The 22,277-nt window shown below is 45.3% G+C and overlaps 1 protein-coding gene across 27 annotated transcripts in view; it reads left to right on the top strand.

Moving 5' to 3' along the window:
• The window catches only part of ptprd (protein tyrosine phosphatase receptor type D), a 578,649-nt gene that overhangs the window by 423,659 nt on the left and 132,713 nt on the right, over positions 1 to 22,277 (top strand). For 16 of the 27 annotated variants that reach the window (XM_033017999.1, XM_033017977.1, XM_033017979.1 and 13 more), the window contains 3 exons: positions 920 to 1,037; positions 9,854 to 10,441; positions 10,801 to 10,901. In XM_033017999.1, coding sequence (XP_032873890.1) covers positions 920 to 1,037; positions 9,854 to 10,441; positions 10,801 to 10,901 — 807 coding nt within the window. The remainder of the gene's footprint in view (positions 1 to 919; positions 1,038 to 9,853; positions 10,442 to 10,800; positions 10,902 to 22,277) is intronic. The other 11 variants (XM_033017983.1, XM_033017971.1, XM_033017981.1 and 8 more) reach the window with 2 other exon arrangements.

Here is a 22,277-nt window from a genome sequence, read left to right as displayed (position 1 = left end):
CCACACTGATCAATTACTGCCCAGATCCCCACTGATCAATTACTGCCCAGATCCCCACTGATCAATTACTGCCAAGATCCCCACTGATCAATTCCTGCTGAGATCCTCTCAGATAAATTCAACTCCATATCTCCTTTGATCAATTCCTGTCCAGACCACTGATGAATTCCTGCTCTGATCTCAACATCAATTTCGTGATCCACATTGATCGATTCATGCCCATATCCCCACTGATCAATTCCAGCTCCACCCTCCACCTCCCTTCCCCCACCCCCCAACTAGTTCTTCCCAGATCCATTCCCAATGACTCCTGCCCGAATTCCAAATGACAGTTTTGTGTCCCATCAAAGCCTTGACTTTCCCCGACCAACTCTCACCCAGAGCCTTTCCGACTGATTCTGATGCAGATCCACTCTAACATCGTTCCCGGGACCCTCTAAAGCCGTCAGTCAAACTGGGAGTTCCCCTCTGGATAACACTCAGGCATTGAAGGCAAATTCAAGCTCCTCTACGACTTTCGCAGGAGACAAGTAGGGAAAGCAATAAATTCAATTCATAATCACACATTCCTTTAAAGAACAAAACAAGGGAAGATAACTGATTTCACAACCACACAATGGCCTCACTTTTACCCTGAGCAACAGCTCTTATACCAAATGTATATTTACTCACTGAACATTTGAAATACCCAGAAGATTAAGTGGTTGAAAAAGAGGCAGTGCGTTTTAATTATTGACAACATCTGCTACTCAAAAGGTTAATATATATTTAACATCAATACAATTAGATTAAATTCAGCATCTTACAATTTGCTGTGTTCCATCATGATTGAGAGACCTGAAATGTTGACTGATGGCTTCATGTTTAAAGTCATACTAATTGCCATGTTTATTTATTTTTCCACTTTCTTTGTGTGCAGGAGATGATTATTTCAGGGCTTTTGCCTGAAACTACCTACTCGGTCACCGTGACAGCTTATACAACAAAAGGTGATGGAGCTCGCAGTCGTGCCAAGCTGGTGGCAACTACTGGTGCAGGTGAGCGTGATCTCCAGGAACATATTATTGGGTTGCCGGGATTTGATCCGTTATCCTAAACAGCACAAATACTCAAAGGCTGGGGGAATTAGTTGGTTAGTTCGTACCCCTCCCTCCCCCCACACTATGTTTTCCTGTTTGAGGGAATAAAACAACATACAGTCCATGTTCCAGACATGATGATATTTTGGGCAGATGACAGAGGCAAGAATAGATCCACAGAAATCTCACAATTTTTAATTTCTTGCAGCTCTCTGAAGGTTAAGTTTCAGAGAGCTGAAGGCTTGTATTTGTCAATCAAAAATCTGAGTCATGCAGAATTTCACAACAAGTGTCCTTGTTTATGAGCTCTGCCGGCTACTGATTTAAGTAGGCTTCCACTAACTTCCTGATTTCACTCTATGTACTCAAGTCATTCAGTGCCAAGAATTCATTTGCATCTTCTGCCATTGTTTGTTGCCTTGTCGTTTCAGTAGTTTATCTCTGTTGGGGTAAAAGAGGCGTCGTGGTGCTCATTTTATTTTCTCCAGCACTGCTGATGATTCAAATGACATTTGCTGTCGTTCAAAAAGGAAAATTAAAGTAGGGTGTATGTCTGACCCCATGCTGTCACCAAACTGAGGTGAATGAAGAACAGAACTGATGAATATTGAGATAAGTGTGGATGGGAAGATTTTTCTGTGATGTTCAGGGCTTAACCACCCTTTTTCTGAGATAAATAAGCTATCCATTATTAAATGAACTGCATCCCTTTAGATAACAGCATAAGTAGTAGCCCTTTTCCTGGGTGAAATCACCATTGTATGTCATCTATTGTATGTATTCTTCATAAGCTATCTCACTGTCACCATAATCAGAGCCAATGAACATCAACAAGATATCAGTTTGAACACCCTTTACACAGAAGCAGTGGGAAATACCATTTTACTGTGACAATGTAAAATGAGTGATCGTTAATTGACGGCCTAATTTACATCAAGCCCCCATTTTAATTTCCATTAACTTCAATTAAATCCATTTTGTTGAGATATGTGAGGTGAGACTGATATGTCATTGCCTACTTTACACAATTAAGTGAAGGTAAAAATTCCTCCCAATAATTCAATTGGCATTTAGCAACAGCAATTATTTTAAACCATTCCTTTGGCTGGATGAATGATATATTGAAGGCTAGGAAATTAAAAAGGAGTAGGGGAGGTGGGGAATATGTATATCTTGGAAAATGTGGTGCCAGTCAATGCAAGATATAGCAATGCATTGTGGTTTGTGATAATTGGATACAACTGGGCAAAACTGCCAGCCGTGTACTCATTCACAAACTAATTAACTGCAGATTCATGCATGTACTTGTTCCAGTAGGACTGGGCCACGGAAAACAAAGCTGCGGGCACTAGAACCTGAAACAAAAACAGAAGGGCTGGAAAAAATAACAGAGCATGTGGAAAGAGACTCCAGACAATGTTTATAGTCATGGAGTAATGCAGTGTGAAAACAGGTCCTTCAACCCAACTTGCCCACACCGGCCAACATGTCCCAGCTACACTATTCCCATCTGCGCACGTTTGGTCCATATCTCTCCAAACCTGTCCCATTCAAGTACCTGTTTAATTGTTTCTTAAATGTTGGGATAGTCCCTGCCTCAACTACCTCCTCTGGCAGCTTGTTCCATACATCCACCACCCAGTGTATGAAAAGGTTACCCCTCAGATTTCTATTGAAACTTTTCCCCTTCACCTTAAACCTATGTCCTCTGGTCCTCGATTCACCTACTCTGGGCAAGAGACACTGTGCATCTCGCTGGCTGCCCTTTCTGGCCAACTGCCCTTCCTCACAACTAGGGGAGAGTGGAGCGTCAGACACAAGATGTTGGAGTAACTCAGCGGTCAGGCACCATCCTTGGAGGACATGGATAGGTGGCATTTTGGGTCAGGACCCTTCTTCAGACTTAAGGAGGGTACTGACCCAAAACATCACGCATCCATGTTCTCCGGGAATGCTGCCTGGCCGCTGAATTAATCCAACAATTTGTGTCTTCCCTTGGAAAACCGGCATCTGCAGTTCTTTATTTCTGAATCAAGAGTGAAGGATTTGCAGCTTTCAAAGCAGAGCTGTGGGGAGCAGTGAGGTGCAAGACAAAAACCTAAGACAGAAACTGAAACCTAAGACAAAAACCTAAACCTGACAGATCAGGTGAGCAGGAGCATAAGTGCCATGTCTCTGACCCCACATGGGAGAGGGTAAGGCACTCCAGTTAGCCGTAAATCAAGCTCACTGGCAGCAAGAATAGGAGGAGACTCCTCAAGAAATCCAGCAGCAGCACAGCAGTGTAGATTTCTTGTTGGATGGTCACCTGCAGCAGATATTGGAACTTGATCTCAGCAGTCAGTGGGCCCCAGTGCCATCCTCCCTGTGTGCAGCAAGTTGTGTACAGGAGTCTGGCCACAGATGTTTGCAGTGGAAATTATTACATGCAGCGCTGGCTCCCAATAGATTCTCAAGATGTTTCACGGGACACTGAAAAGTTTTGCAGCCTGGATGTATCTGTGCACCACATATTTGTTTAATGAAAGGTGATTGCTGTTTCTACTCACGTTTTAGAATGTCACACCAAATATTAAAACCTATATAATACTATGTGAGATAATACTATATTTAACTTCAAATGCTCCTGATTTTTGGGCACCTGGCTCAGAAAGGTGGGGGGCGGAGGGGGGTTGTCAAATAAATTAGAGAGCTCCTTGTGTGTCTCTTTCTGGCTTTGTCAGGATGACGAACCTAGCTGAACAAAATAGGGCGGATGTAGGGAGAGGCTGGGGAGCTGTAAGATTCCAGCATAGTAGAATAGAATAGAGTAGAATGTATTTTATTGTCATTCAAACAGCTTGGTTTCAATGAAAATGCATTTTCTACAGTCTTACATTACAAAGAAAACCCAAGACCCACACTCAACACAGTTTACATAAACATCCATCACAGTGGATCTCCAACACCTCCTCACTGTGATGGAAGGCAATGTCTTATCTCTTCCCTTTGTTCTTCTCCCGCGGTCCAGCAGTCCAACTGCAGCGTCGAGGCGAACTGGGGCTCCCGATGTTAAAGCCCCCGGTGGGTGATGGTAGGTCCCACGGCCGTTTAAGCCACGCCGGGCGATGTTAGGCCCGGCTCCGAGTCCTTTAAACCCCGCAATTCCAGCGGGAGAAGTTGCCGTTGCGGGAGCTCCGGGAAGCGGTCTCCCACCAGGGACCTGCGAGCTCCCGATATATTCCTGTCCACCGGGCCTGCGGCCGGAGCCTCCGCAATGGCGAGTCCACAGGCTCCGCGACTGGTGGCCGCAGGTATGTCCCGGCCGGAGGCCGCCACCGGCTCCACGATATTAGGGCCAACAACACCGGAGACCCGACAGGGAAAAAGTCAGGTTCCTGAACGGGGAAGAGATTGACGAGAGAGGGGGAGTGAGAGAGGGGGGGCGACAGAGAGGGGGAGAAAGTGAGAGAAAGAAGCAGAGAGAGAGAGAGAGCCAGAGAGAGAGAGAGAGAGAGGCAGAGAGAGAGAGGCAGAGAGGCCTTTGATAGGGTAGAGCATGAATACCTCTTCGGGATGTGGCAAGCCTTCGGATTTGGACCGCATTTTGTGGCCTGGGTCCGGCTTTTGTATGCTGCAGTGGAGTGTCTTGTGAAGGTTAATGGTGTGCTGTTGGCTCCCTTTCATTTTGGGAGGGGTGTCCGTCAAGAGCGCCCCATGTCTGGTCAGTTGTACTCGGTCTGTGTGGAGCCGTTCCTGTGTCTTCTTCGGAGGAGGTTGACAGGCCTGGCCCTACATGGCCTGGGGGTGGAGGTGGTTCTTTTGGCTTATACCGATGATGTACTCCTTATGTTCACTGACCCTGGTGACCTGCGGAGGATGCGTGACTGCCAGAAGATTTTGTCGGCTGACTCCTCTGCCAGGATTAACTGGAGTAAGTGTTCTGGACTTTTAGTGGGTCAGTGGCAGGCAGACCCCCTGCCGGAGGAGATGACATTGTATGCGTGGAACACCACGCACCTCCTCTCTCTGGTGGTGTACCTGAATCCCACTGAGGATGCTCAGCCGGTGAACTGGCAGGAGTTGGAGATGAAAGTGGTTGCCCGGCTGGGACGCTGGTCAGGCCTGCTTGGAGTTCTTTCCTTTCAAGGTGGCCATAAACCAGCTGGTGGCCTCAATGTTATGGTACCGGCTGGCTTCTCTTGTCCCGCCCTCTATTTTTGTAAATGCTTTACAGCAGAAGCGGGTGGATTTCTTTTGGGGAAATAGGAAGCACTGGGTTTCCGCAGCAGTCCAGAGTCTCCCGTTAGAGGAGGGCTGCCAGTCCTTTGTATGCGTGCGTACCCAGGTGGCGGCTCTACGTCTCAGGACTTTGCGGAGGTATATGTATATAGAGAACCCCCCCCCCCCCCCCCCCCAGATGGCACGCTCTGGCCACGTATTTTTCCGTCGGGGTCGTTGCCTAAGGGGGGTTTCGCAGCTCCCGGTGGCGGGCTTCAGTCGACCTGCCTTACAGGGTTTGCCTAGTTTCTATCGTGATGTGCTAAGAGTGAGGAATTTGGTTGTTTTCAGCCAGCATGTTGCTGCACGAGGGGAGGGGGGTGTTGTGGCTGCGGGAGTGGCTGGTCCTCACCCTGTCATGGCGGGTGTCGAGGAGTGGCGTGTGCTTAGAATGGTTCTCACTAAGCTTACCCCCGCTCCGTCGGATGTGCTCATCGGGCCTAGGATCCGGGATATTTCTCGGGCACCGGCTCCACACAACATGAGCCGCCTTTCCGAGTTGCCCAGCATGGCATTTCGTGATGCGAAGAGACGCATACTGTACAGAATGCTCCTGCACATTCTGCACCTCCATGCCTTCGGGGCGGGGGGGGGGGGGGGGGCCTTCCTGTCGGTTTGCTCCTGAGCCTGGCCAAGTTGGCCATTCGTGGGTCCAGGCAGCGGACGGTCGATGGTCATGCTAGAGTCGGCTGCCTGCCCCTCCTTCGGGCCTACGTCTGTGCGCGCGTGTCCCTGGAGAGGGAACACGCGGTGTCCACGGGGACTCTGGAGGCCTTCCATAGGCGCTGGTCATCGTGTGAGGTTGAGAGTATTGTAAATATTGAATGCATTATTGTACTATAATGATTACTTGATACATTGTAACTTTCTGATTGTGTTTTGATGTGATGTATCATGCGATTGGTGTGAATAAAGTTTTTGGAGAATAAAAAGAGAGAGGCAGAGAGAGAGAGAGAGAGAGGCAGAGAGAGAGAGGCAGAGAGAGAGCGAGGTAGAGAGAGAGCGAGGCAGAGAGAGAGAGGCAGAGAGGGAGAGGCAGAGAGGGAGAGGCAGAGAGCGGCAGCAAGAGGCAGAGGCAGAGAGGGGCAGAGAGAGAGAGAGAGAGAGTGAGAAGGCAGAGAGGGGAGAGAGAGAGGGCAGAGAGTGAGGTCAGAGCAGGGAGAGAGAGAGAGGGCAGAGAGAGAGTGGCAGAGATTGAGGGCAGAGTGGGGAGAGAGAGTGGGCAGAGAGGGGAGAGAACGGAGAGGAGGGAGAGAGGGCAGAGAGAGAGAGGGGAGATAGGGCAGAGAGAGAGAGGGCAGAGATGGGAGGGAGGGCAGGGGGCAGAGAAGGGAGAGGGGGCAGAGAAGGGAGAGAGGGCAGAGTGAGAGAGGAGAGAGGACAGAGAGCGAGAGGGCAAACAGAGGGGAGAGAGAGGGAGGGCATGTAGGTACAATTGCATGTTATAACGCACTGCTGACCAATTCTGGCCATCGCCGAACACCCCCCCCCCCCCCATTGCACCCTTCTTCACGACGGCCCTATGATGTCTCGGCTCTGACAATTCAAGGGACCTACCCAGTAACAACACTAAGAGCAGCTCCGGGCCGCCATGCTCCCCGACTCGTATCGACTCGATGCCTAACGGACACAAGCTCTGTCCTGCGCTGAGCTTGCTGCGCGCCGGATAAAAACTCGTGGCGGGACGGATGTGGCCCGCTGGCCATAGTTTGGACACCCCTGGTCTTGTGAATTAACTTGCAGGAAAGTATATGGCTACATGGTGTTGGAGAAATCATAGCAACCAGCTGCATAATAGTTCACATGCTCGAATGGACTTCATTCAGCGATGAATAGACAAAATAATTCAGAGATCAGCCTCTCGCTGTGAAATGTCCTGTAATTGTTGTGCTGTCTTAGCCAATAAGGTGCTTCTGTGAGAGGAAGAGAGTGTCTGTTGGCACAGCTCCACTGGAGAAGTAGCCAATTTGCCATCCATACACTGAGCTTTTAAATAACCAACTGCATTTTGCTCACCAGCCCTTTCATTAGCAAAGAACATGGATTTGGTTTACTTCTTCTAGCTGAGCAATAAGCTGATGTAAACTTCCAATCCAATTATCTTACATCGAAAATTAAACATTACAGCCAGCTGTAATGACTGCACAGGAACGAATCATTGAGCCCCATGGTTGATGCTGATGTTTGTGCTCCGTATAGGTTACCTCCACCCTAATCCATTCAAACCTGGCGGCATCTCTGTCACTCCCTCGCTTTCCCATATACTTGCCTGGCTGCTAATCAAGTGCATAGCCCCTGCTTGCCACAGCCATTCTGTATGGCAGCAATTGCGCATTCTAGCTAGCCTCTGAGATGTGATTCATCAATTGCTTATTGGATCTATTAACAACTATGCTTTATTTCTAACTCTAATATGGGAATGCGTCAATAGTAAATTATTTCCTATCTGTCAACCCTTCCAATTTATTTGAAGATCTTTGTCCCAATTCTTTCAGGGAACGTGAAAAAAAGCTTTTGCTTTATAACCAAAATTATTTTTAGTACAAGGGAAGCCAAAACTGAGAAGATATTAATTGGTATACTTTTTGAAGAAATTGCTCAAGCAAATATGCAATGCTTTTTAAACCTCGACTGATACCTTTATTTGGCATTTAAAAATTGCAGATGGATGGCACATATGGAAAAAAGAATCACTTTGTTTTATTGTGATTCCCATTAATTAATATCTGATTGAAGGAGGATCCTGACACAAAGCACTATCTGTCCACATCCGTACATGCCTGACCCACTGAGTTCCTTCAGCAGTTTGTATTTGGCTCACTATTCAGATCCCTGCCTTGGAAGATCCCTTGTGATTTCCATTCTCTGTAGTTGGTGCATGATTTAGAAGCTGGTAAGCAACACGAGAGGCAAGAAACTATGATTATGTTAGACTAAATTAGTAAGATCATTAAAACAATTTTTAGTAGCTCACCTGGCAGACCTGAAATAATTAAGTCTTCAACATTACCAAATGACTGCACTAACACCTCAAATCAGAAAACGTCACTTAATGGTAACACTTAACTTCCAAGCATTAAATTGATTATTGACCCATGATACTGCTTGCACTTCTGATCACCCCATTTCAGAAATGGTGAAGGCTTTGGAGCGGGTGCAGAAGGAATTTACCAGAATGCTGACTCAATTAAAGGATACTAGCTACAAGGAGAGATTGTACAAACTTGGATTGTTTTCTCCAGAACCCCAGAGGTTAAGGGGAGACCTGATTGAGGTTTGTAAAATTATGAGAATTATAGATAGGGTAGACATTCAGAACCTTTTTGCCAGAGTGGAATGAAAAACTAAAGGGCATAGGTTTAAGGTGAGAAGGGAAAAGTTTAAATTAGATGTGCTGGACAAGTTTTTTCCACAGAGAGCGGTGGGCGTCAGGAATACGCTCCCAGGGGTGGTGGTAAAAGGAAATACCACAGTGACGTTTTAAAGGATTTCAGATAGGCACATGGATGTGCTGGAAATGGAGGGGTGTGTATTTTGTGCAGGCTGGTTTATCTTGTGTTACATTTAGCACAGACATTGTGGGCTGACGGGCCTATTCCTGTGCTGTACTCTTCTGCGTTCTGTAACAGGTGAAGCTGGTCATATTAACTATTATGACATAGTCGGTAATTAAAGTTGGCAGTGTAGGTTGATGAATAGCGACTGCTGTTCTGATAACTGTTTTGTGGTAAAAGTTTAAAGGGCATTTATGAAGCAAGTTTCCTTTACACAGAGGGGTAAAGGGTGCCTAGAATGCACGGCTAAAGGGAGTGGTAGAAGCAGTCACAATTACAATATTTAAACTACATTTAAACATGAACAAGCAGGGAAGGGAGGGATATGGACCTTATGCAGGCAGATGAGATTAGTTTGGATTGCATCATGGTCGATACAGACATCTTGGGCTCAGGCGTTGTTCCTCTGCTGTACTGTTTAATGTTCCTGACTTGGTAATGGTTACTAGTTTGTCAATGTTTACTGAGCCAGCCTTGTAAAATGGAGACAGAGGAAACCACAGATGCAGGAATCTTGAACAAAGGTTTGAGATTTTGGAGGATCTCTGGTGGGGTCAGGCATCATCTGCAGATGGAACTGGAGAGATGATGTTTTGGATCTGGTCTGAAGTTCAATCTGAAGAACGGACCAACCCCAAAGATCTCTCCACTTCCCTCCACAGATGCTGCCTGCCCCGTTGAGTTCATATAGCAATATGCCTCATAAAACCTGGCATATTTGCAACATATTTTCGATAGTTCTCATGTTAAAGGCAGCTATTCATTTTTTTTACCAGAACTAGAATCCTGAGATATCATACAAAGAAAATCCAAGACAAAAGGGATTCTTGATCAATGCAGCTATTTGAATGATATATACAACTGAAATTTGATTTGACAAATGAATGATTTAAGTTTCTTTCTTGGATACAAACCTTAGGAAATGAGAGAATAGTAATTTAATCTTAATTGTTGTTACAGTTCCTGGAAGACCTAGGCTATTGGTTAGTCACACGCAGATGAACACAGCTCTCATTCAGTGGCACCGTCCCGTGGAAACCTTCGGACCAGTTGTGGGTTATCGTTTAAAATTTGGGCGCAAAGACTCTGAACTACTCACGACGTTGGAATTCACTGAGAGAGATGACCATTACACGGCGACCGACATCCACAAGGGCACCTCCTATCTCTTCAAGCTCTCTGCAAAAAATAAAGTTGGTTTCGGGGAAGAGATAGTGAAAGAAATCACAATCCCAGAAGACCGACCGAGTGGATTTCCCCAGAACACGCATGCCATTAGCTCCTCGGCCACAAGTATTGAGCTGAAATGGCAGCCTCCTGTGTTGGCAGAGCGGAATGGTTTAATCACTGAGTACATCTTGCTGTACAGAGATATCAACATCCCAAACAATCCTATAGAGATCTCTGTGGCTTCTCCTGAGACAACATTGAAGCTCACCAACCTTAAACCTGACACAACTTATGATATCAAAGTGCGAGCTCATACAAGTAAAGGTCCTGGTCCATATAGTCCTAGTGTTCAATTCCGGACACTGCCACTAGATCCAGGTAGGATTTGTCTATTTGTATGCTCCTTGGTGCAGGTGGGTGACGATATTAATGAGCTGGGTCACCAAGATTATGCATTGTATCTCACTTCTTTCCACCAACTTGAAAGGTAATGTTCTTGAGTCTTAATATCCTTTGGGACTTCTGTGCTCATAGATGCATTCCGTTAAGACTGCTTAAACCTGTATGGCTTATAAAGGTAAGTTTTAGTCAATAAGATTTGGAGAGATTCGAGATAATGACAGGTCATGCAATATTCAGTTTTGTAGAGGTGATTCATACAAACAAGAGTACTGCTGCAATCCACAAACAAAGTTTGAGCGGTCCCATCTAAACTATCACTCTTCTTACCTTTTCAGCAGTGTTTGCAAAAAATTTTCATGTAAAAGCTGTAATGAAGACGTCAGTTTTATTAACGTGGGAAATTCCTGAAAACTACAACACCGCCATTCCTTTCAAAGTGAGTTTCTTTGTCTCCACTGTAAATAAATTTCCGAGTCAACACAAATAGTTGCTATTGTGAACGGTTTAAAGTTTTAGATTCATAAGCTTGTTCGTCACACATATCTTAGGATAGAAATGAGAAGTGGCAATGTTATTGAGAAAATTCTTGCACCGTATTCTATTGTCTTCTTTCCTAGTGCAATAATAATCCACATTTTAAACTGATTAATACTACCGGCTATAATTTCTATCCATCAATTTATATTTAGCACATTAGGGCAATTAGGACTTCCGAGAAGGATTTAACTTGGTTCTTGTGCATTACCTTCTTGGAAGCGTCAGTTTTGTAATGATTTCACTGAAGATTATTCCGGAAACTATCTTCAAATTGATTAAAGTACAAATGGATTAGGAAAGAGAGAGGGTGCAGAGTAAACAATTCACCAGGTCATTGTCTAGGGTGGCGTGTGGCGAATAATAGGTTGCGCGACCGACGTTGCAGCGGCCCCTGCAGTCCGTCTGTCTTTTTTTTAAAAATGTTGTCCCATTGAGTGTAGTTTGTAGTGGTTTTTATATTGTTTTTAGCTGTGCATGTGTGGGGGCAGAGGGGGGGGGGAGGTGGGGGTAACTTTTAAATCTCTTCCCTGCACCAGAGACCCGACCTTTTCTCTGTTGGGTCTCCGTTGTCATTGGGGCCTAGCGCCTTGGAGCGGCCTCCGATCGGAAAGACCTGGGGCTCCAGTCACGGAGCCTGCAGACTTACCATTGTGGAGCTGGCCGAGTTCGGAACGGGAGGAGCTGTGGTGGCGCGCGGCTGAGACCCGACTCCGGAGCTCGGAGGCTCCAGCCGCAGATCCAGTGGATGGTGACATCGGGAGCTTGCAGGTCCCTGGTGGGAGACCGCTTTTCGGAGCTCCCGCTACGGCAACTTCTCCCGCCCAAGTTGCGGGGTTGAAAATGACCTGGAGCGGAGCCTTACATAGCCCGGCGCAGCTTTAACTGCCGCGGGACTTGCTAGTGCTTGCCGGGGGCTCCAACGTCAAGACCCGGAGCGAGGCCTTGCATCACCCGGCGCGGCCTTAATGGCCGTGGGACTTACCTTCGCCCGCCGGGGGCTTTGACTTTGACTTTGACATCAGGAGAAGAATGGAGAGCAGGGGAGAGACAAGACTTTGCCTTTCATCACAGTGAGGAGGAGATTCACTGTGATGGATGTTTGTAAATTGTGTTGGTGTGTGTCTTGGTTCTTTTCTTGCATGACTGCAGAAACCAAATTTCGTTTGAACTTCATTTGAGGTACAAATGACAATAAACGGTATTGTATTGCATTGTATTGTGTTGAGGCAATGGGGAGAGACTGGATAAGATCTCCCTGCTCTCCCCAAAGAATGGTTGGAATCTGGGATGCACTTCATGAGGGGATGGTGGAGGCAGGTACTCTCAAAATATTCAAGAGATATCTCGATGAGCATTGTATATCGCCAAGCCTGATAAATGGGGTTAGTGTAGATAGGCACTCAGTGGTAAGCATGGACATTGTCGGCTGAAGGGTTTGCTCAGTACTGTGTGATATAAATTCTGTTCTGTGACCCAATGAAAATCAAAAGGAGTGAGAAAGACGGCATAGAAAGAGTTCCTAAACTGGCTTGGTCCTAGATTCCTGGTCAAAATGATGCCCCGGATTGCAAAAAGATCAGGTGAGGTGAATGAAGTACTATCTAAAGAAGGGATTAGTGATAATATTAAATGGCAAGATAACAGACAAAATCATTGCGAAAGTAAACATAATTAAAAACAAAAGAGTCGAGGAATAAACTAAAATTATTTAATCTGTACATCGTATGATTTTTTTCTTTAAAAAAATGGATGAACCAAAGGCATTAGTTAACAGTCAAATAAAGTATAGAATTGGAAACAAAGTATAGAGAATATAAATCCAAAAAGAATCACTGGTAGATTTTGTAAAGATTAATCAACTAAGAATCAAATCAAATGGAGGATGTTAATACAGGAGAACATCTTAGTTGTGGCAAGCTAAATCTAATTAGTTTCTAGACTCGAATCAGAAACAAGAAATACACTGATTTGAGGTAATAAAATGGAAGAGAACCACTTGTGAGAAAATAAGAAGATTAGGAAACTGCTGTTGAAAAGTTGTGTGAGATAGCTGAAACTCATAATGATGCAAAGTTCTGGTGTGACACAGTGGGTCAGGCAGCATCTCTGGAGAATGTGGATAGGTGAAGTTTCAGGTTGTGACCCTTCGTCGGACTGATTCAGTGTGATGTGAGATGCTGCCTGACCTGCTGTGTGGGTTGGTTCTCTGCTGAATATACTATTTAAGAATTGTATTGCTTCCTTTTTATTCCATGATCATGCACTGTACATGGTTTGGTATCTTAGCATCATGCATCATGCATGTGAAGTTTCATGGACCCACAAAGATCTGGCAGTTTTGTGTGGAGCAGCTTGCATTAGCCTCATAACTGTGGGGAGACGCAGGACTCCATGAAGGTGCAAGTCCCAAACACCTGCACAATGAATCTCTGCTGCCAAGACCAGGGAACTTACACAGACGTCTACACAGAGACCAGCAGTTGCTTACACACTTCATGCCGTTTCCCAGTAGTTGGGGCAGTGTTATCTACCCATTTAATCCACAGCAGATTATGCTGCATTAATTTCAACTGGGCAGCCACAGCTGCAAGGGAAGGAGATAACTCTTACTTACTTTGTTTTCAATTGATTGGGATAAGTCAAATACCTTTCCTGAATCATTTAGCGCTTTATGCACTTTGACTGTTGTAAAAACATCTTTTACAAAGTTAATAATATGTTTTATTATTCATTTGGTTTGAACGTCAGAGGCATTCATAATGTTCGAGCAATGTGACAGCTTAGACATCTGTGTGAGCCTGGTGGCATGGCCTCATCAGCTGGCTGACCATGTCTCTGTGTGATTCACGATCTGAAGGCCCTGCCTCGCTGATCGGACCAGAGTCTTTGAGGGTGTTCCCTGCAGAGGGTCCACTCAGGATATGGGAAGATTGGGCAGGGAGGCGATTGCAAGCGGTGGACTGGTCTAAAGTGAGACTTGGGTTCACTCGTACTGTCACAACAGGGGAGAACCACATTGATGCATGCCTGAAGGGGTGACCAAAATGCTGGAAGCGCACTCCGCAGCGGGCAGCAGCAGTGTAGAGGCGAGTAAGGCAAAACTTTCAGATGACCATTCCTCAGAACTTGCCTCTGTTAACTTGCAGTTGTTTCCGTGACAATGGATTGGTTGTCATTTACCAGCAGTTGTCTTTGTGCTTTAGATATTACAGCAGCTGCCGTACATTTAAAAAAAAAAACTATTTTAAAACTGTCTCCAGTTGGTATTTTTAACATAGGAGTTAGACTCATATCGCCTTCAGCCAACCAAATGGATGTCAACGAGTGGATACCCATCCATACTAATCCCATTTACCTGATCGTGGATAGCAGCCTTATACATCTGGGCAATTCATAACTGTATACCCTCTGCTCTTAGACAACATTGCCATAGGGGAAGGTTTCTTATTATCTACCCTGTCTGGGTCCTTCAGGATTTTGAAAACCCTCACCAAGGATCCCCTCAACCTCCAGCAGAGGAGATTCACTAGGATGCTGCATGGGGTGGAGCTTTTCAGTTATGAAGGACGATTTGATAGCTTTGTTTTCCTTGGAGCTATAGGGGTATTAAGATGTTAAAATTATGAGGGGCAGATAGGGTAGGTAACAGGAAACATTTCCCTGTTGCTGAGGCACCTATAAATCGAAGGTATAGATTTACAGTAAGGGGTAGAAGGTTTAGAGGGGATCTGAAGAAAGTTACGTCCAGAGACTTGAACTGGGACAGTGGAGGATGGGGATATGCTGGCCACACTTACTATCTGGATGAGCATGTGATCAGCCAAGGCCAAGAAGGATATAGCCATGTGACGGAAATTGGTATTAGTATGGTCACGTGTACCAAGATACAGACTTGATGTAGGTGAGTACTTCAATAGACAATAGGTGCAGGAGTAGGCCATTTGGCCCTTCGAGCCAGCACCGCCATTCAATGTGATCATGGCTGAACATCCACAACCAGTACCCCGTTCCTGCCTTCTCCCCGTATCCCTTGACTCCGCTGTCTTCAAGAGCTCTATCTAACTCTCTCTTGAAAGCATCCAGAGAACCGGCCTCCACCACCCTCTTAGGCAGAGAATTCCATAGACTCACAACTCTCTGTGTGAAAAAGTATTTCCTAATCTCCGTTCTAAATGGCATAACCCTTATTCTTAAACTGTGGCCCCTGGTTCTGGACTCCCCCAACATTGGGAACATGTTTCCTGCCTCTAGCGTGTCCAAACCTTTAATAATCTTATATGTTTCACTAAGATCCTCTCTCATCCTTCTAAATTCCAGAATAGACAAGCCCAGCCGCTCCATTCTATCAAGATGTGAAAGTCCCGCCATCCCGGGAATTAACCTTGTGAACCTATGCTGCACTCCCTCAATAGCAAGAATGTCCTTCCTCAAATTTGGAGACCAAAACTGCACACAATACTCCAGGTGTGGTCTCACTAGGGCCCTGTACTATTGCAGAAGGACCTCTTTGCTTCTGTACTCAACTCCTCTTGTTATGAAAGCCAACATGCCATTCGCTTTCTTCACTGCCTGCTGTACCTGCATGCTTACTTTCAGGCAACATGGTTAACATGGACATGGTGGGCCGAAGGGCCTGTTTCTGTACCATGTGACTGCATGACTCAAACTCTAGTCATGGTTTTATCGATCGAAGTAGTTCATGTTGGAGAGCAGTGCCCTACATTCCTTACAAAGCCTTTGAAATTTCAGGAATTTTTAGCATTCAAAAGTCGTCAAGTCAGGTATTGCCTCTTCCTTTCTCTGAAAGATTAGGGCAGCTGTGTAAGGAAGCGTGAGCCTGGGTGGTATTCAGATTCATAGAATACTTACATTGCTTAGTATGTACAAATTTATCTTTAAGTAGAGTATTGTAGATTCAAAGCCATCTTATCGTTGAGATAAACATGGTTTCATTTAAATGAATACTGACTAAAAAATATATAATGATACAGAATTCCTTCTCTGGGTACTTATAGCTAAATAATCAGTGAAGGACAGTTGGGAAATCCTTTATTATACTCATAACAATAATTTTACTTAAGCCATCAACTACACAAATCCAACCTAATACTATTTCAGTGTAGTTGTATAAGAGGTGTAGGAAAGAACTGCAGATGCTGGTTTAAAACCAGCATTTTATCTTTTAAAATGCTGGAGAAACTCTGCGTGACAGGCAGCATCTCTGGAGAGAAGGAATGGGTGCCGTTTCGGGTCGAGGCCCTTCTCCAGAGATGCTGCCTGTCCCGCTGAGTTACTCCAGCACTTTATGTCTATCTTAGTTTTATAAGAGAGTTTAAATTCCAGCCATTCTGGTATTCAAAGAAATGTAAGTACCTCAAATATTTTGTTGCATTGTTTTTAATCTGCATTAAACTTTGTTTTGTTTGGGCATTTTCTCCTTTCCTGTTAAATGCGAGGAGTAATGGCGGTTCTCACGGTGCGACCTGACGCAAGATGTCACAAGAGTGAAGTGGTCGTGGTCCAGCACGAGTTCCGCACGATATAACGGGGGGTAGATAAAGAGTTCCCACGGTACTCGGCAATTCTGTCATTTGTGCGAGTGACTTGTCCGTCTCCCGATCTTTCCCGTTAATCGTGAATGAACATCGTGGACTGTAGTGTAGTTAATCACGTGGCACAAATGATGTCACTTTTTTTCACACACTATATAAATATCCTCCGTTCGTAGAATTGGCTCATTTGCAGACATGCCTATACAAAGTTGGTTCGAGTACAGGCTGGTTGTTATTTTCATTGACGTGCTGTATGCATTAGCGCAACATGTGCATCGAAAACGCTTGCGTGAAGGCAGAAGGGTGAGATTAATTAAAAAGAGAATTAAGAGGAAGTCTCACTGGGTTAAGCCCATGTTTCAACGGAGACCTCAATTTGGACAATATGAGCAACTGCTTAATGTGCTGTGCGAAGAGGATAAAAGTGCATTCAAAAACTTTGTCAGAATTTCACCCGAGCTCTTTAATGAGTTAAAGAATAATTTGGGACCTCTGCTGAAGAAGACTGACACTGTAATGAGAGAGGCACTGGAACCAGGGTTGCGCATAGCAATCACCCTCCGCTACTTGGCCTCAGGCGATTCTTATAAAAGTCTATCTTACAACTTTCTTGTCACCACCAACAGCATCTGTGGTATTGTCCGAGAAACCTGTGAGGCGATCATCCAATTTTATTCAGCTGAAGTGATGGAATGCCCCAGTACACCAGATGCGTGGAAGAGAGTTGCACTGGGGTTTGAAAACAGGTGGAACTTTGCTCACACATGTGGGGCTTTGGATGGCAAGCATGTGGCAATCCGTAAACCACCCGGAGGTGGCTCAAATTATTTCAATTACAAGAAATTCCACTCAATTGTACTCATGGCGGTGGTTGATTATAACTACAACTTCCTGTATGTGGATGTGGGCACACCTGGAAGTGTTGGTGATGGCCAGATTTGGAAAGAAACCTGGCTTGGAAAGAAAATGGAAGGTGGAACAGCAGGCATGCCTGATCCAGAACCTCTGTCAGGAGAAGACAGCCTGGACATCCCATATGCGATGGTTGCTGATGAAGCCTTTGCACTACGGCCCTGGATTATGAAGCCATATCCACAGAGGAATCTAACTAGGGAACAGAGGATCTTCAATTACAGGCTGTCAAGGGCCAGGAGGGTAGTAGAAAATTATTTTGGCATCTTGGCAAACAGATTTAGATGCTTGCTCAAGACAATGGAGCAGAGGCCCAAGAATGTGGAGAGTATAGTATATGTAGCATGTGTTCTGCACAACCTGATCCGAATGAGAGGTGCAGCTGCTGGATCAGCAACATCCATCCAGGACGGTGACATAGTGGACAGTGACACAGGGGAAGTAACACTAGGTGCTTGGAGAAGTGGTGCGAACAAGTTGAAAATGGTCTCACTGCAGCGTTTGAAAGGTAACTCGGGCACATCCAGTGTGAAAGAGCAAAGAGACCATCTCTGCGCTTACTACAATTCACAATTGGGGAGTGTGCCGTGGCAGGACAGCTATATTGATGGGTAGCCGACCACAGGAACACTACTGCATGTTATAAGCTGACTTCCTAGTGTTGTCCTCTGAAAGGTGCTTCCTATAAGATGTTCGTCCACAAAATCTGCCGTTTAGAACATTGCATTGTCCCTTTAAATGCCTGAGTTCACGCTTGTAGCGGAGGTTGATGGATATAATGTGTTTTAAATAACCTCGCGTGCCTCATTTGTTGTATTTCGTGTTTGCGAGGCCCTTTTACAGACAAATGTTTTGTGTGATGCATCTCCTCTCAATATGTGACAGAATTCGTCTTCTTATATTGTCAAATAGGAATAAAGACTTTGTATCACATTTACCGTGCTGATTGTCTTATTTCATTTTCTACCAAGAGGTGAAGAACACGTTTAAATAGCTGAACATTTCAGGGTCCTGCACACTCAAAAATGTAAATGAGTGAAAATGTGTATGTCCCCTCTGTCAAGCTTCCGGGTTTACCGTTCGCAGGAGTTCCCACGGTACCCGCAAGAGTCATTACGGATATCGCACGGATATCGCACTGGCATCTGCGTTCATACAATGTTGCAACGCTCACCAAAAAGTGCTCAAGTCACTCTTGGAGAAATTCAAACATGTTTGAATTTTCTCCCGACCTTACAAAGTTACACGACTACCTGCCGTTAGCGCCACGGAGGTCCTCGGTGGTCCACGAATGCCGTACTGTTATCGCAGGAGGTTCCCACGATGTTAAACTCTTGTTAAGTCTTGCGTCAGGTCGCACCGTGAGAAAGCCCTTCAAAGATGTTCTCCCAACTCACTACGCATCTTATTACCTTCATGGTTATGAGTGTCACCTGGATCCTCGGGTCATTCCTAAATACCGGCATGGATTTACCATTTCCCCTCATAACAGCTGTCAAATTTAGGACTACTTTAAAATATGGATTTTTCAAACTGGTTTCAAAATGGTTGCAGTCTCTGCAGAACCTGACAGAGATAACCAGCACTTAAGCATGTAGAATCAGCTCTCGTATATTGTGCCGAGTTAGATATGTGTAGTTTTGTTGAAGAAAGAACTGCAGATGCTGGATAAATCGAAGGTAGACAAAAATGCTGGAGAAACTCAGTGGGTGAGGCAGCATCTATGGAGAGAAGGAATAGATGACGTTTCGGGTTGAGACCCTTCTTCAGACTGAGTAGTGGTGTAAGGGCCTGTCCCACTTGGGAGACGACGGGCATCAGTGACTGACGCCCGATGTCGACTAAAACGACATACGACAGCATAGAACAGCACCTGTGACGTCACAACCATCAGTGTACGTCCACCCACGACACGACACGATACGGCAATGCACGACAGGTTGCGTCATCTGGGGCAACATCACGACGCATCATGACGCATCGTTGTCGCACAGTGACACATGGTGACTCATGCTGATGCCCGATGACGCACATTAAATTAGCATAGGCAATGACCGTGCGTCACCACGCGTCACCCGTACGTCATCGTGCTAAAGGGCGCACGACAAGATAAGACACGCGGATGTCGCGTGAGGATTTTGAACATTCCAAAATCCTGGGGCGGCAGGGAGACACCGCGGGTCACTACATGCGTCACCACTCGTCAACCCGCGTCACGACCCGACCACGAAGCGCCAACCTCTTTCAGGCTGTCGCCGAAAATGTTGCCCAAGTGGGACAGGACCTGTAGTGGTGATTTTGAGTAAACAGCAAAATCCGGGCCATCCTTTATGAATGCTTCTGTGCTCAACAATCAGTGTAAAAAGGCTTTCCACTCAATTCACTTAACTGTGTTTCAAGAATTTCACGCACGGGGTTCATACATTTCACAGGATATGATAATGCCTTTAGTTAACCATTATTTCTTTAGAAGAAAAACAGTTGATTCCTGTAACAAAAGAATCAAAGTGCTGGAGTAAGTCAAAGTGCAGGCAGCATCCGTGGAGAACATGGATATGTGACATTTGGCATCAGGACCCTTCTTCAGACTGGGTTGATTCTTATACTGCTTTTAAATATTCCCTCCATTTCCTACAGCAAGTCGGAAGGCAGGACTCACTTCTGTTGTTGCGACCCAGAACTATCACAGACATATTTTAAATCCCTTTTACTGCCGCCACTGTCATTTTATGTGTGAGACGATCATAGTCAGTTACAATACAGTCATTGCTCTGTCATTTTGCTCATGTGAACATCACATCCTGAAATCTAAGATTAGTGTGTCACATCTCTTTGCTGTGCATATCTGGGACGACCAAAGCAAAATTTCCGACATCATTCTGTCAGATACTGATGCCCATCCAAATGTACTTATGCAAATCCATGTTGTCAGGTTGAAGCAAGAGCCAATGCCGCTCGTTGATGTGTCCATCCTGCAAAGCCCCTGCAGGGATATTCAGCAGGACAAGATGCTACTTGCCTCATTCCATTCTTATCTCTCCTGTCAAACCCAGAGAATCGGCAGCACTTTCTCTTCCCCGGCCCTCGGTATTACCCCAGATCTAGGGGCGGCACAGTGGTGCAGTGGTAGTTGCGGCCGTAGATCTCCAGAAACCCAGGTTCAATGCTGACTATAGGTGCTGTCTGTACAGAGTGTGTATGTTCTCCGTGTGACTGTGGGATTTTTCCGGGTGCTCCGGTTTCCTCATACACTTCAAAGACGTACAGGTTTGTAGGTCAATTATATATTGTCCCTAGTGTGTAGGATAGTGCTAGTGTACGGGGAGATTACTGGTCGGCGCAGACCCGGTGGGCCGAAGAAACTGTTTATGCGTTTGATCTCTAAACTCTTCTCCACGAATAAGGAGATACAGTGCCGCAGTTCGTAGAGCTGCTGCCTCACAGCACCAGAGATCCATGTTCGATTCAGAACTCTGGTGCTGTCTGTGTGGAGTTTGCACATTCTTCAGACCATGTGGCTTTCCTCCCACATCACAAAAACATGCGAGTTTGAATGTTAATTGACCTCTGTCAATTGCCCCTAGTGTGTAGTGAGTGAAAGTGGAATAATATGGTACTAGTATGAATGGGTGATCAATGGTCCGCATGGACTCATGGGGCCAGAGCCTATTTCCATGCTGTATCTTTCAATCAATTTATCATTAGCTCGTCATTTACATGTTAACCCTCAGCCATATCATCTAGATGTATGTCAGTGGACCCCAGCTTTATCTCATCATTCTATTGTCCTTTCCATAGTCTCTTAATTGTCTGTTTATTTAATTGGCATTCAGGTGCAAATGAGTAAAAATTTTCTCCAGTTAAATATTGAAAAGACTAAAATCATAATTGTTGGTCCTCCTTGAAACAGCCATCTTTGGGGCTACCACCTCTGTCCTTTTCCCTGGTAACTATAAAATGGAGTTGGATAGCAGTGGTGAATAATTTTTTTTCTTAAATCTCAACATAATAGCTTTCATGCTCCTCTATCTTCCCCAGAAGGTAGTCGAGAGCAGAGCAATTGTCATTACAGGCTGAGATGCATCCCATCAGAACACTTTCTTAAACACATCTGTAGAAATGTGAAAGAATCCCCGTGGACATGGCAAATCTTCTCAGACACCAAGTCTTGATGCTTGCGTCAGTATGAATTTATCAGTTAAGGTTGCTGGTGACATCTATGTGAGGAACCTGAAGCTGTCAACCAACTTGAACCTCTATATCAGCTCCATGATGAGGACAAAGTTATGCCTCCACTGAAAGCTGTGGAGGCAAAGTCAGTGGATATATTTAAGGCTGAGATAGATAGATTCTTGATTCGTACGGGTGTCAGAGGTTAGGGCGAGAAGGCAGGAGAATAGGGTTAGGAGGGAGAGATAGATCAGCCATGATTGAAGGGCGGAATAGACTTGATGGGCCGAATGGCCCAAATCTACTCCTGTCATTTTATGATCTTATGATCTTCACCTCCTTGCCTCCTTATGACAACAACCAATTCTTTCATCTTCCCAATGTTGTTCTAGGTTGTTGTTCCTGGTAGAAAGTTTCCAAACCCTTTCCTGTGTTTCTGTGGTATCAGCAAACTTAAAGATTGAGTTGGTGGTATAATTGGCCACACAATCATGGGTGAACAGGGAGTGGAGCAAGGGGTTGAGCACACTACCCTGAGCAGTTGAGGGTAAAAGTGGAGGAAATCTGATGTCCAATTCTGACCCACTAAAGTCTGCTGATCAGGAAGTCCATAAACCAGTTACTGAGCGAGGCCCCAGGCC

This window comes from Amblyraja radiata, chromosome 3 (assembly GCF_010909765.2).
Source record: "Amblyraja radiata isolate CabotCenter1 chromosome 3, sAmbRad1.1.pri, whole genome shotgun sequence".
NCBI classification, from domain to species: Eukaryota; Metazoa; Chordata; class Chondrichthyes; order Rajiformes; family Rajidae; genus Amblyraja; species Amblyraja radiata.
The sequence above is the reverse complement of the archived record's forward strand: the minus strand, read 5'-3'. Positions and strand labels throughout refer to the sequence as shown.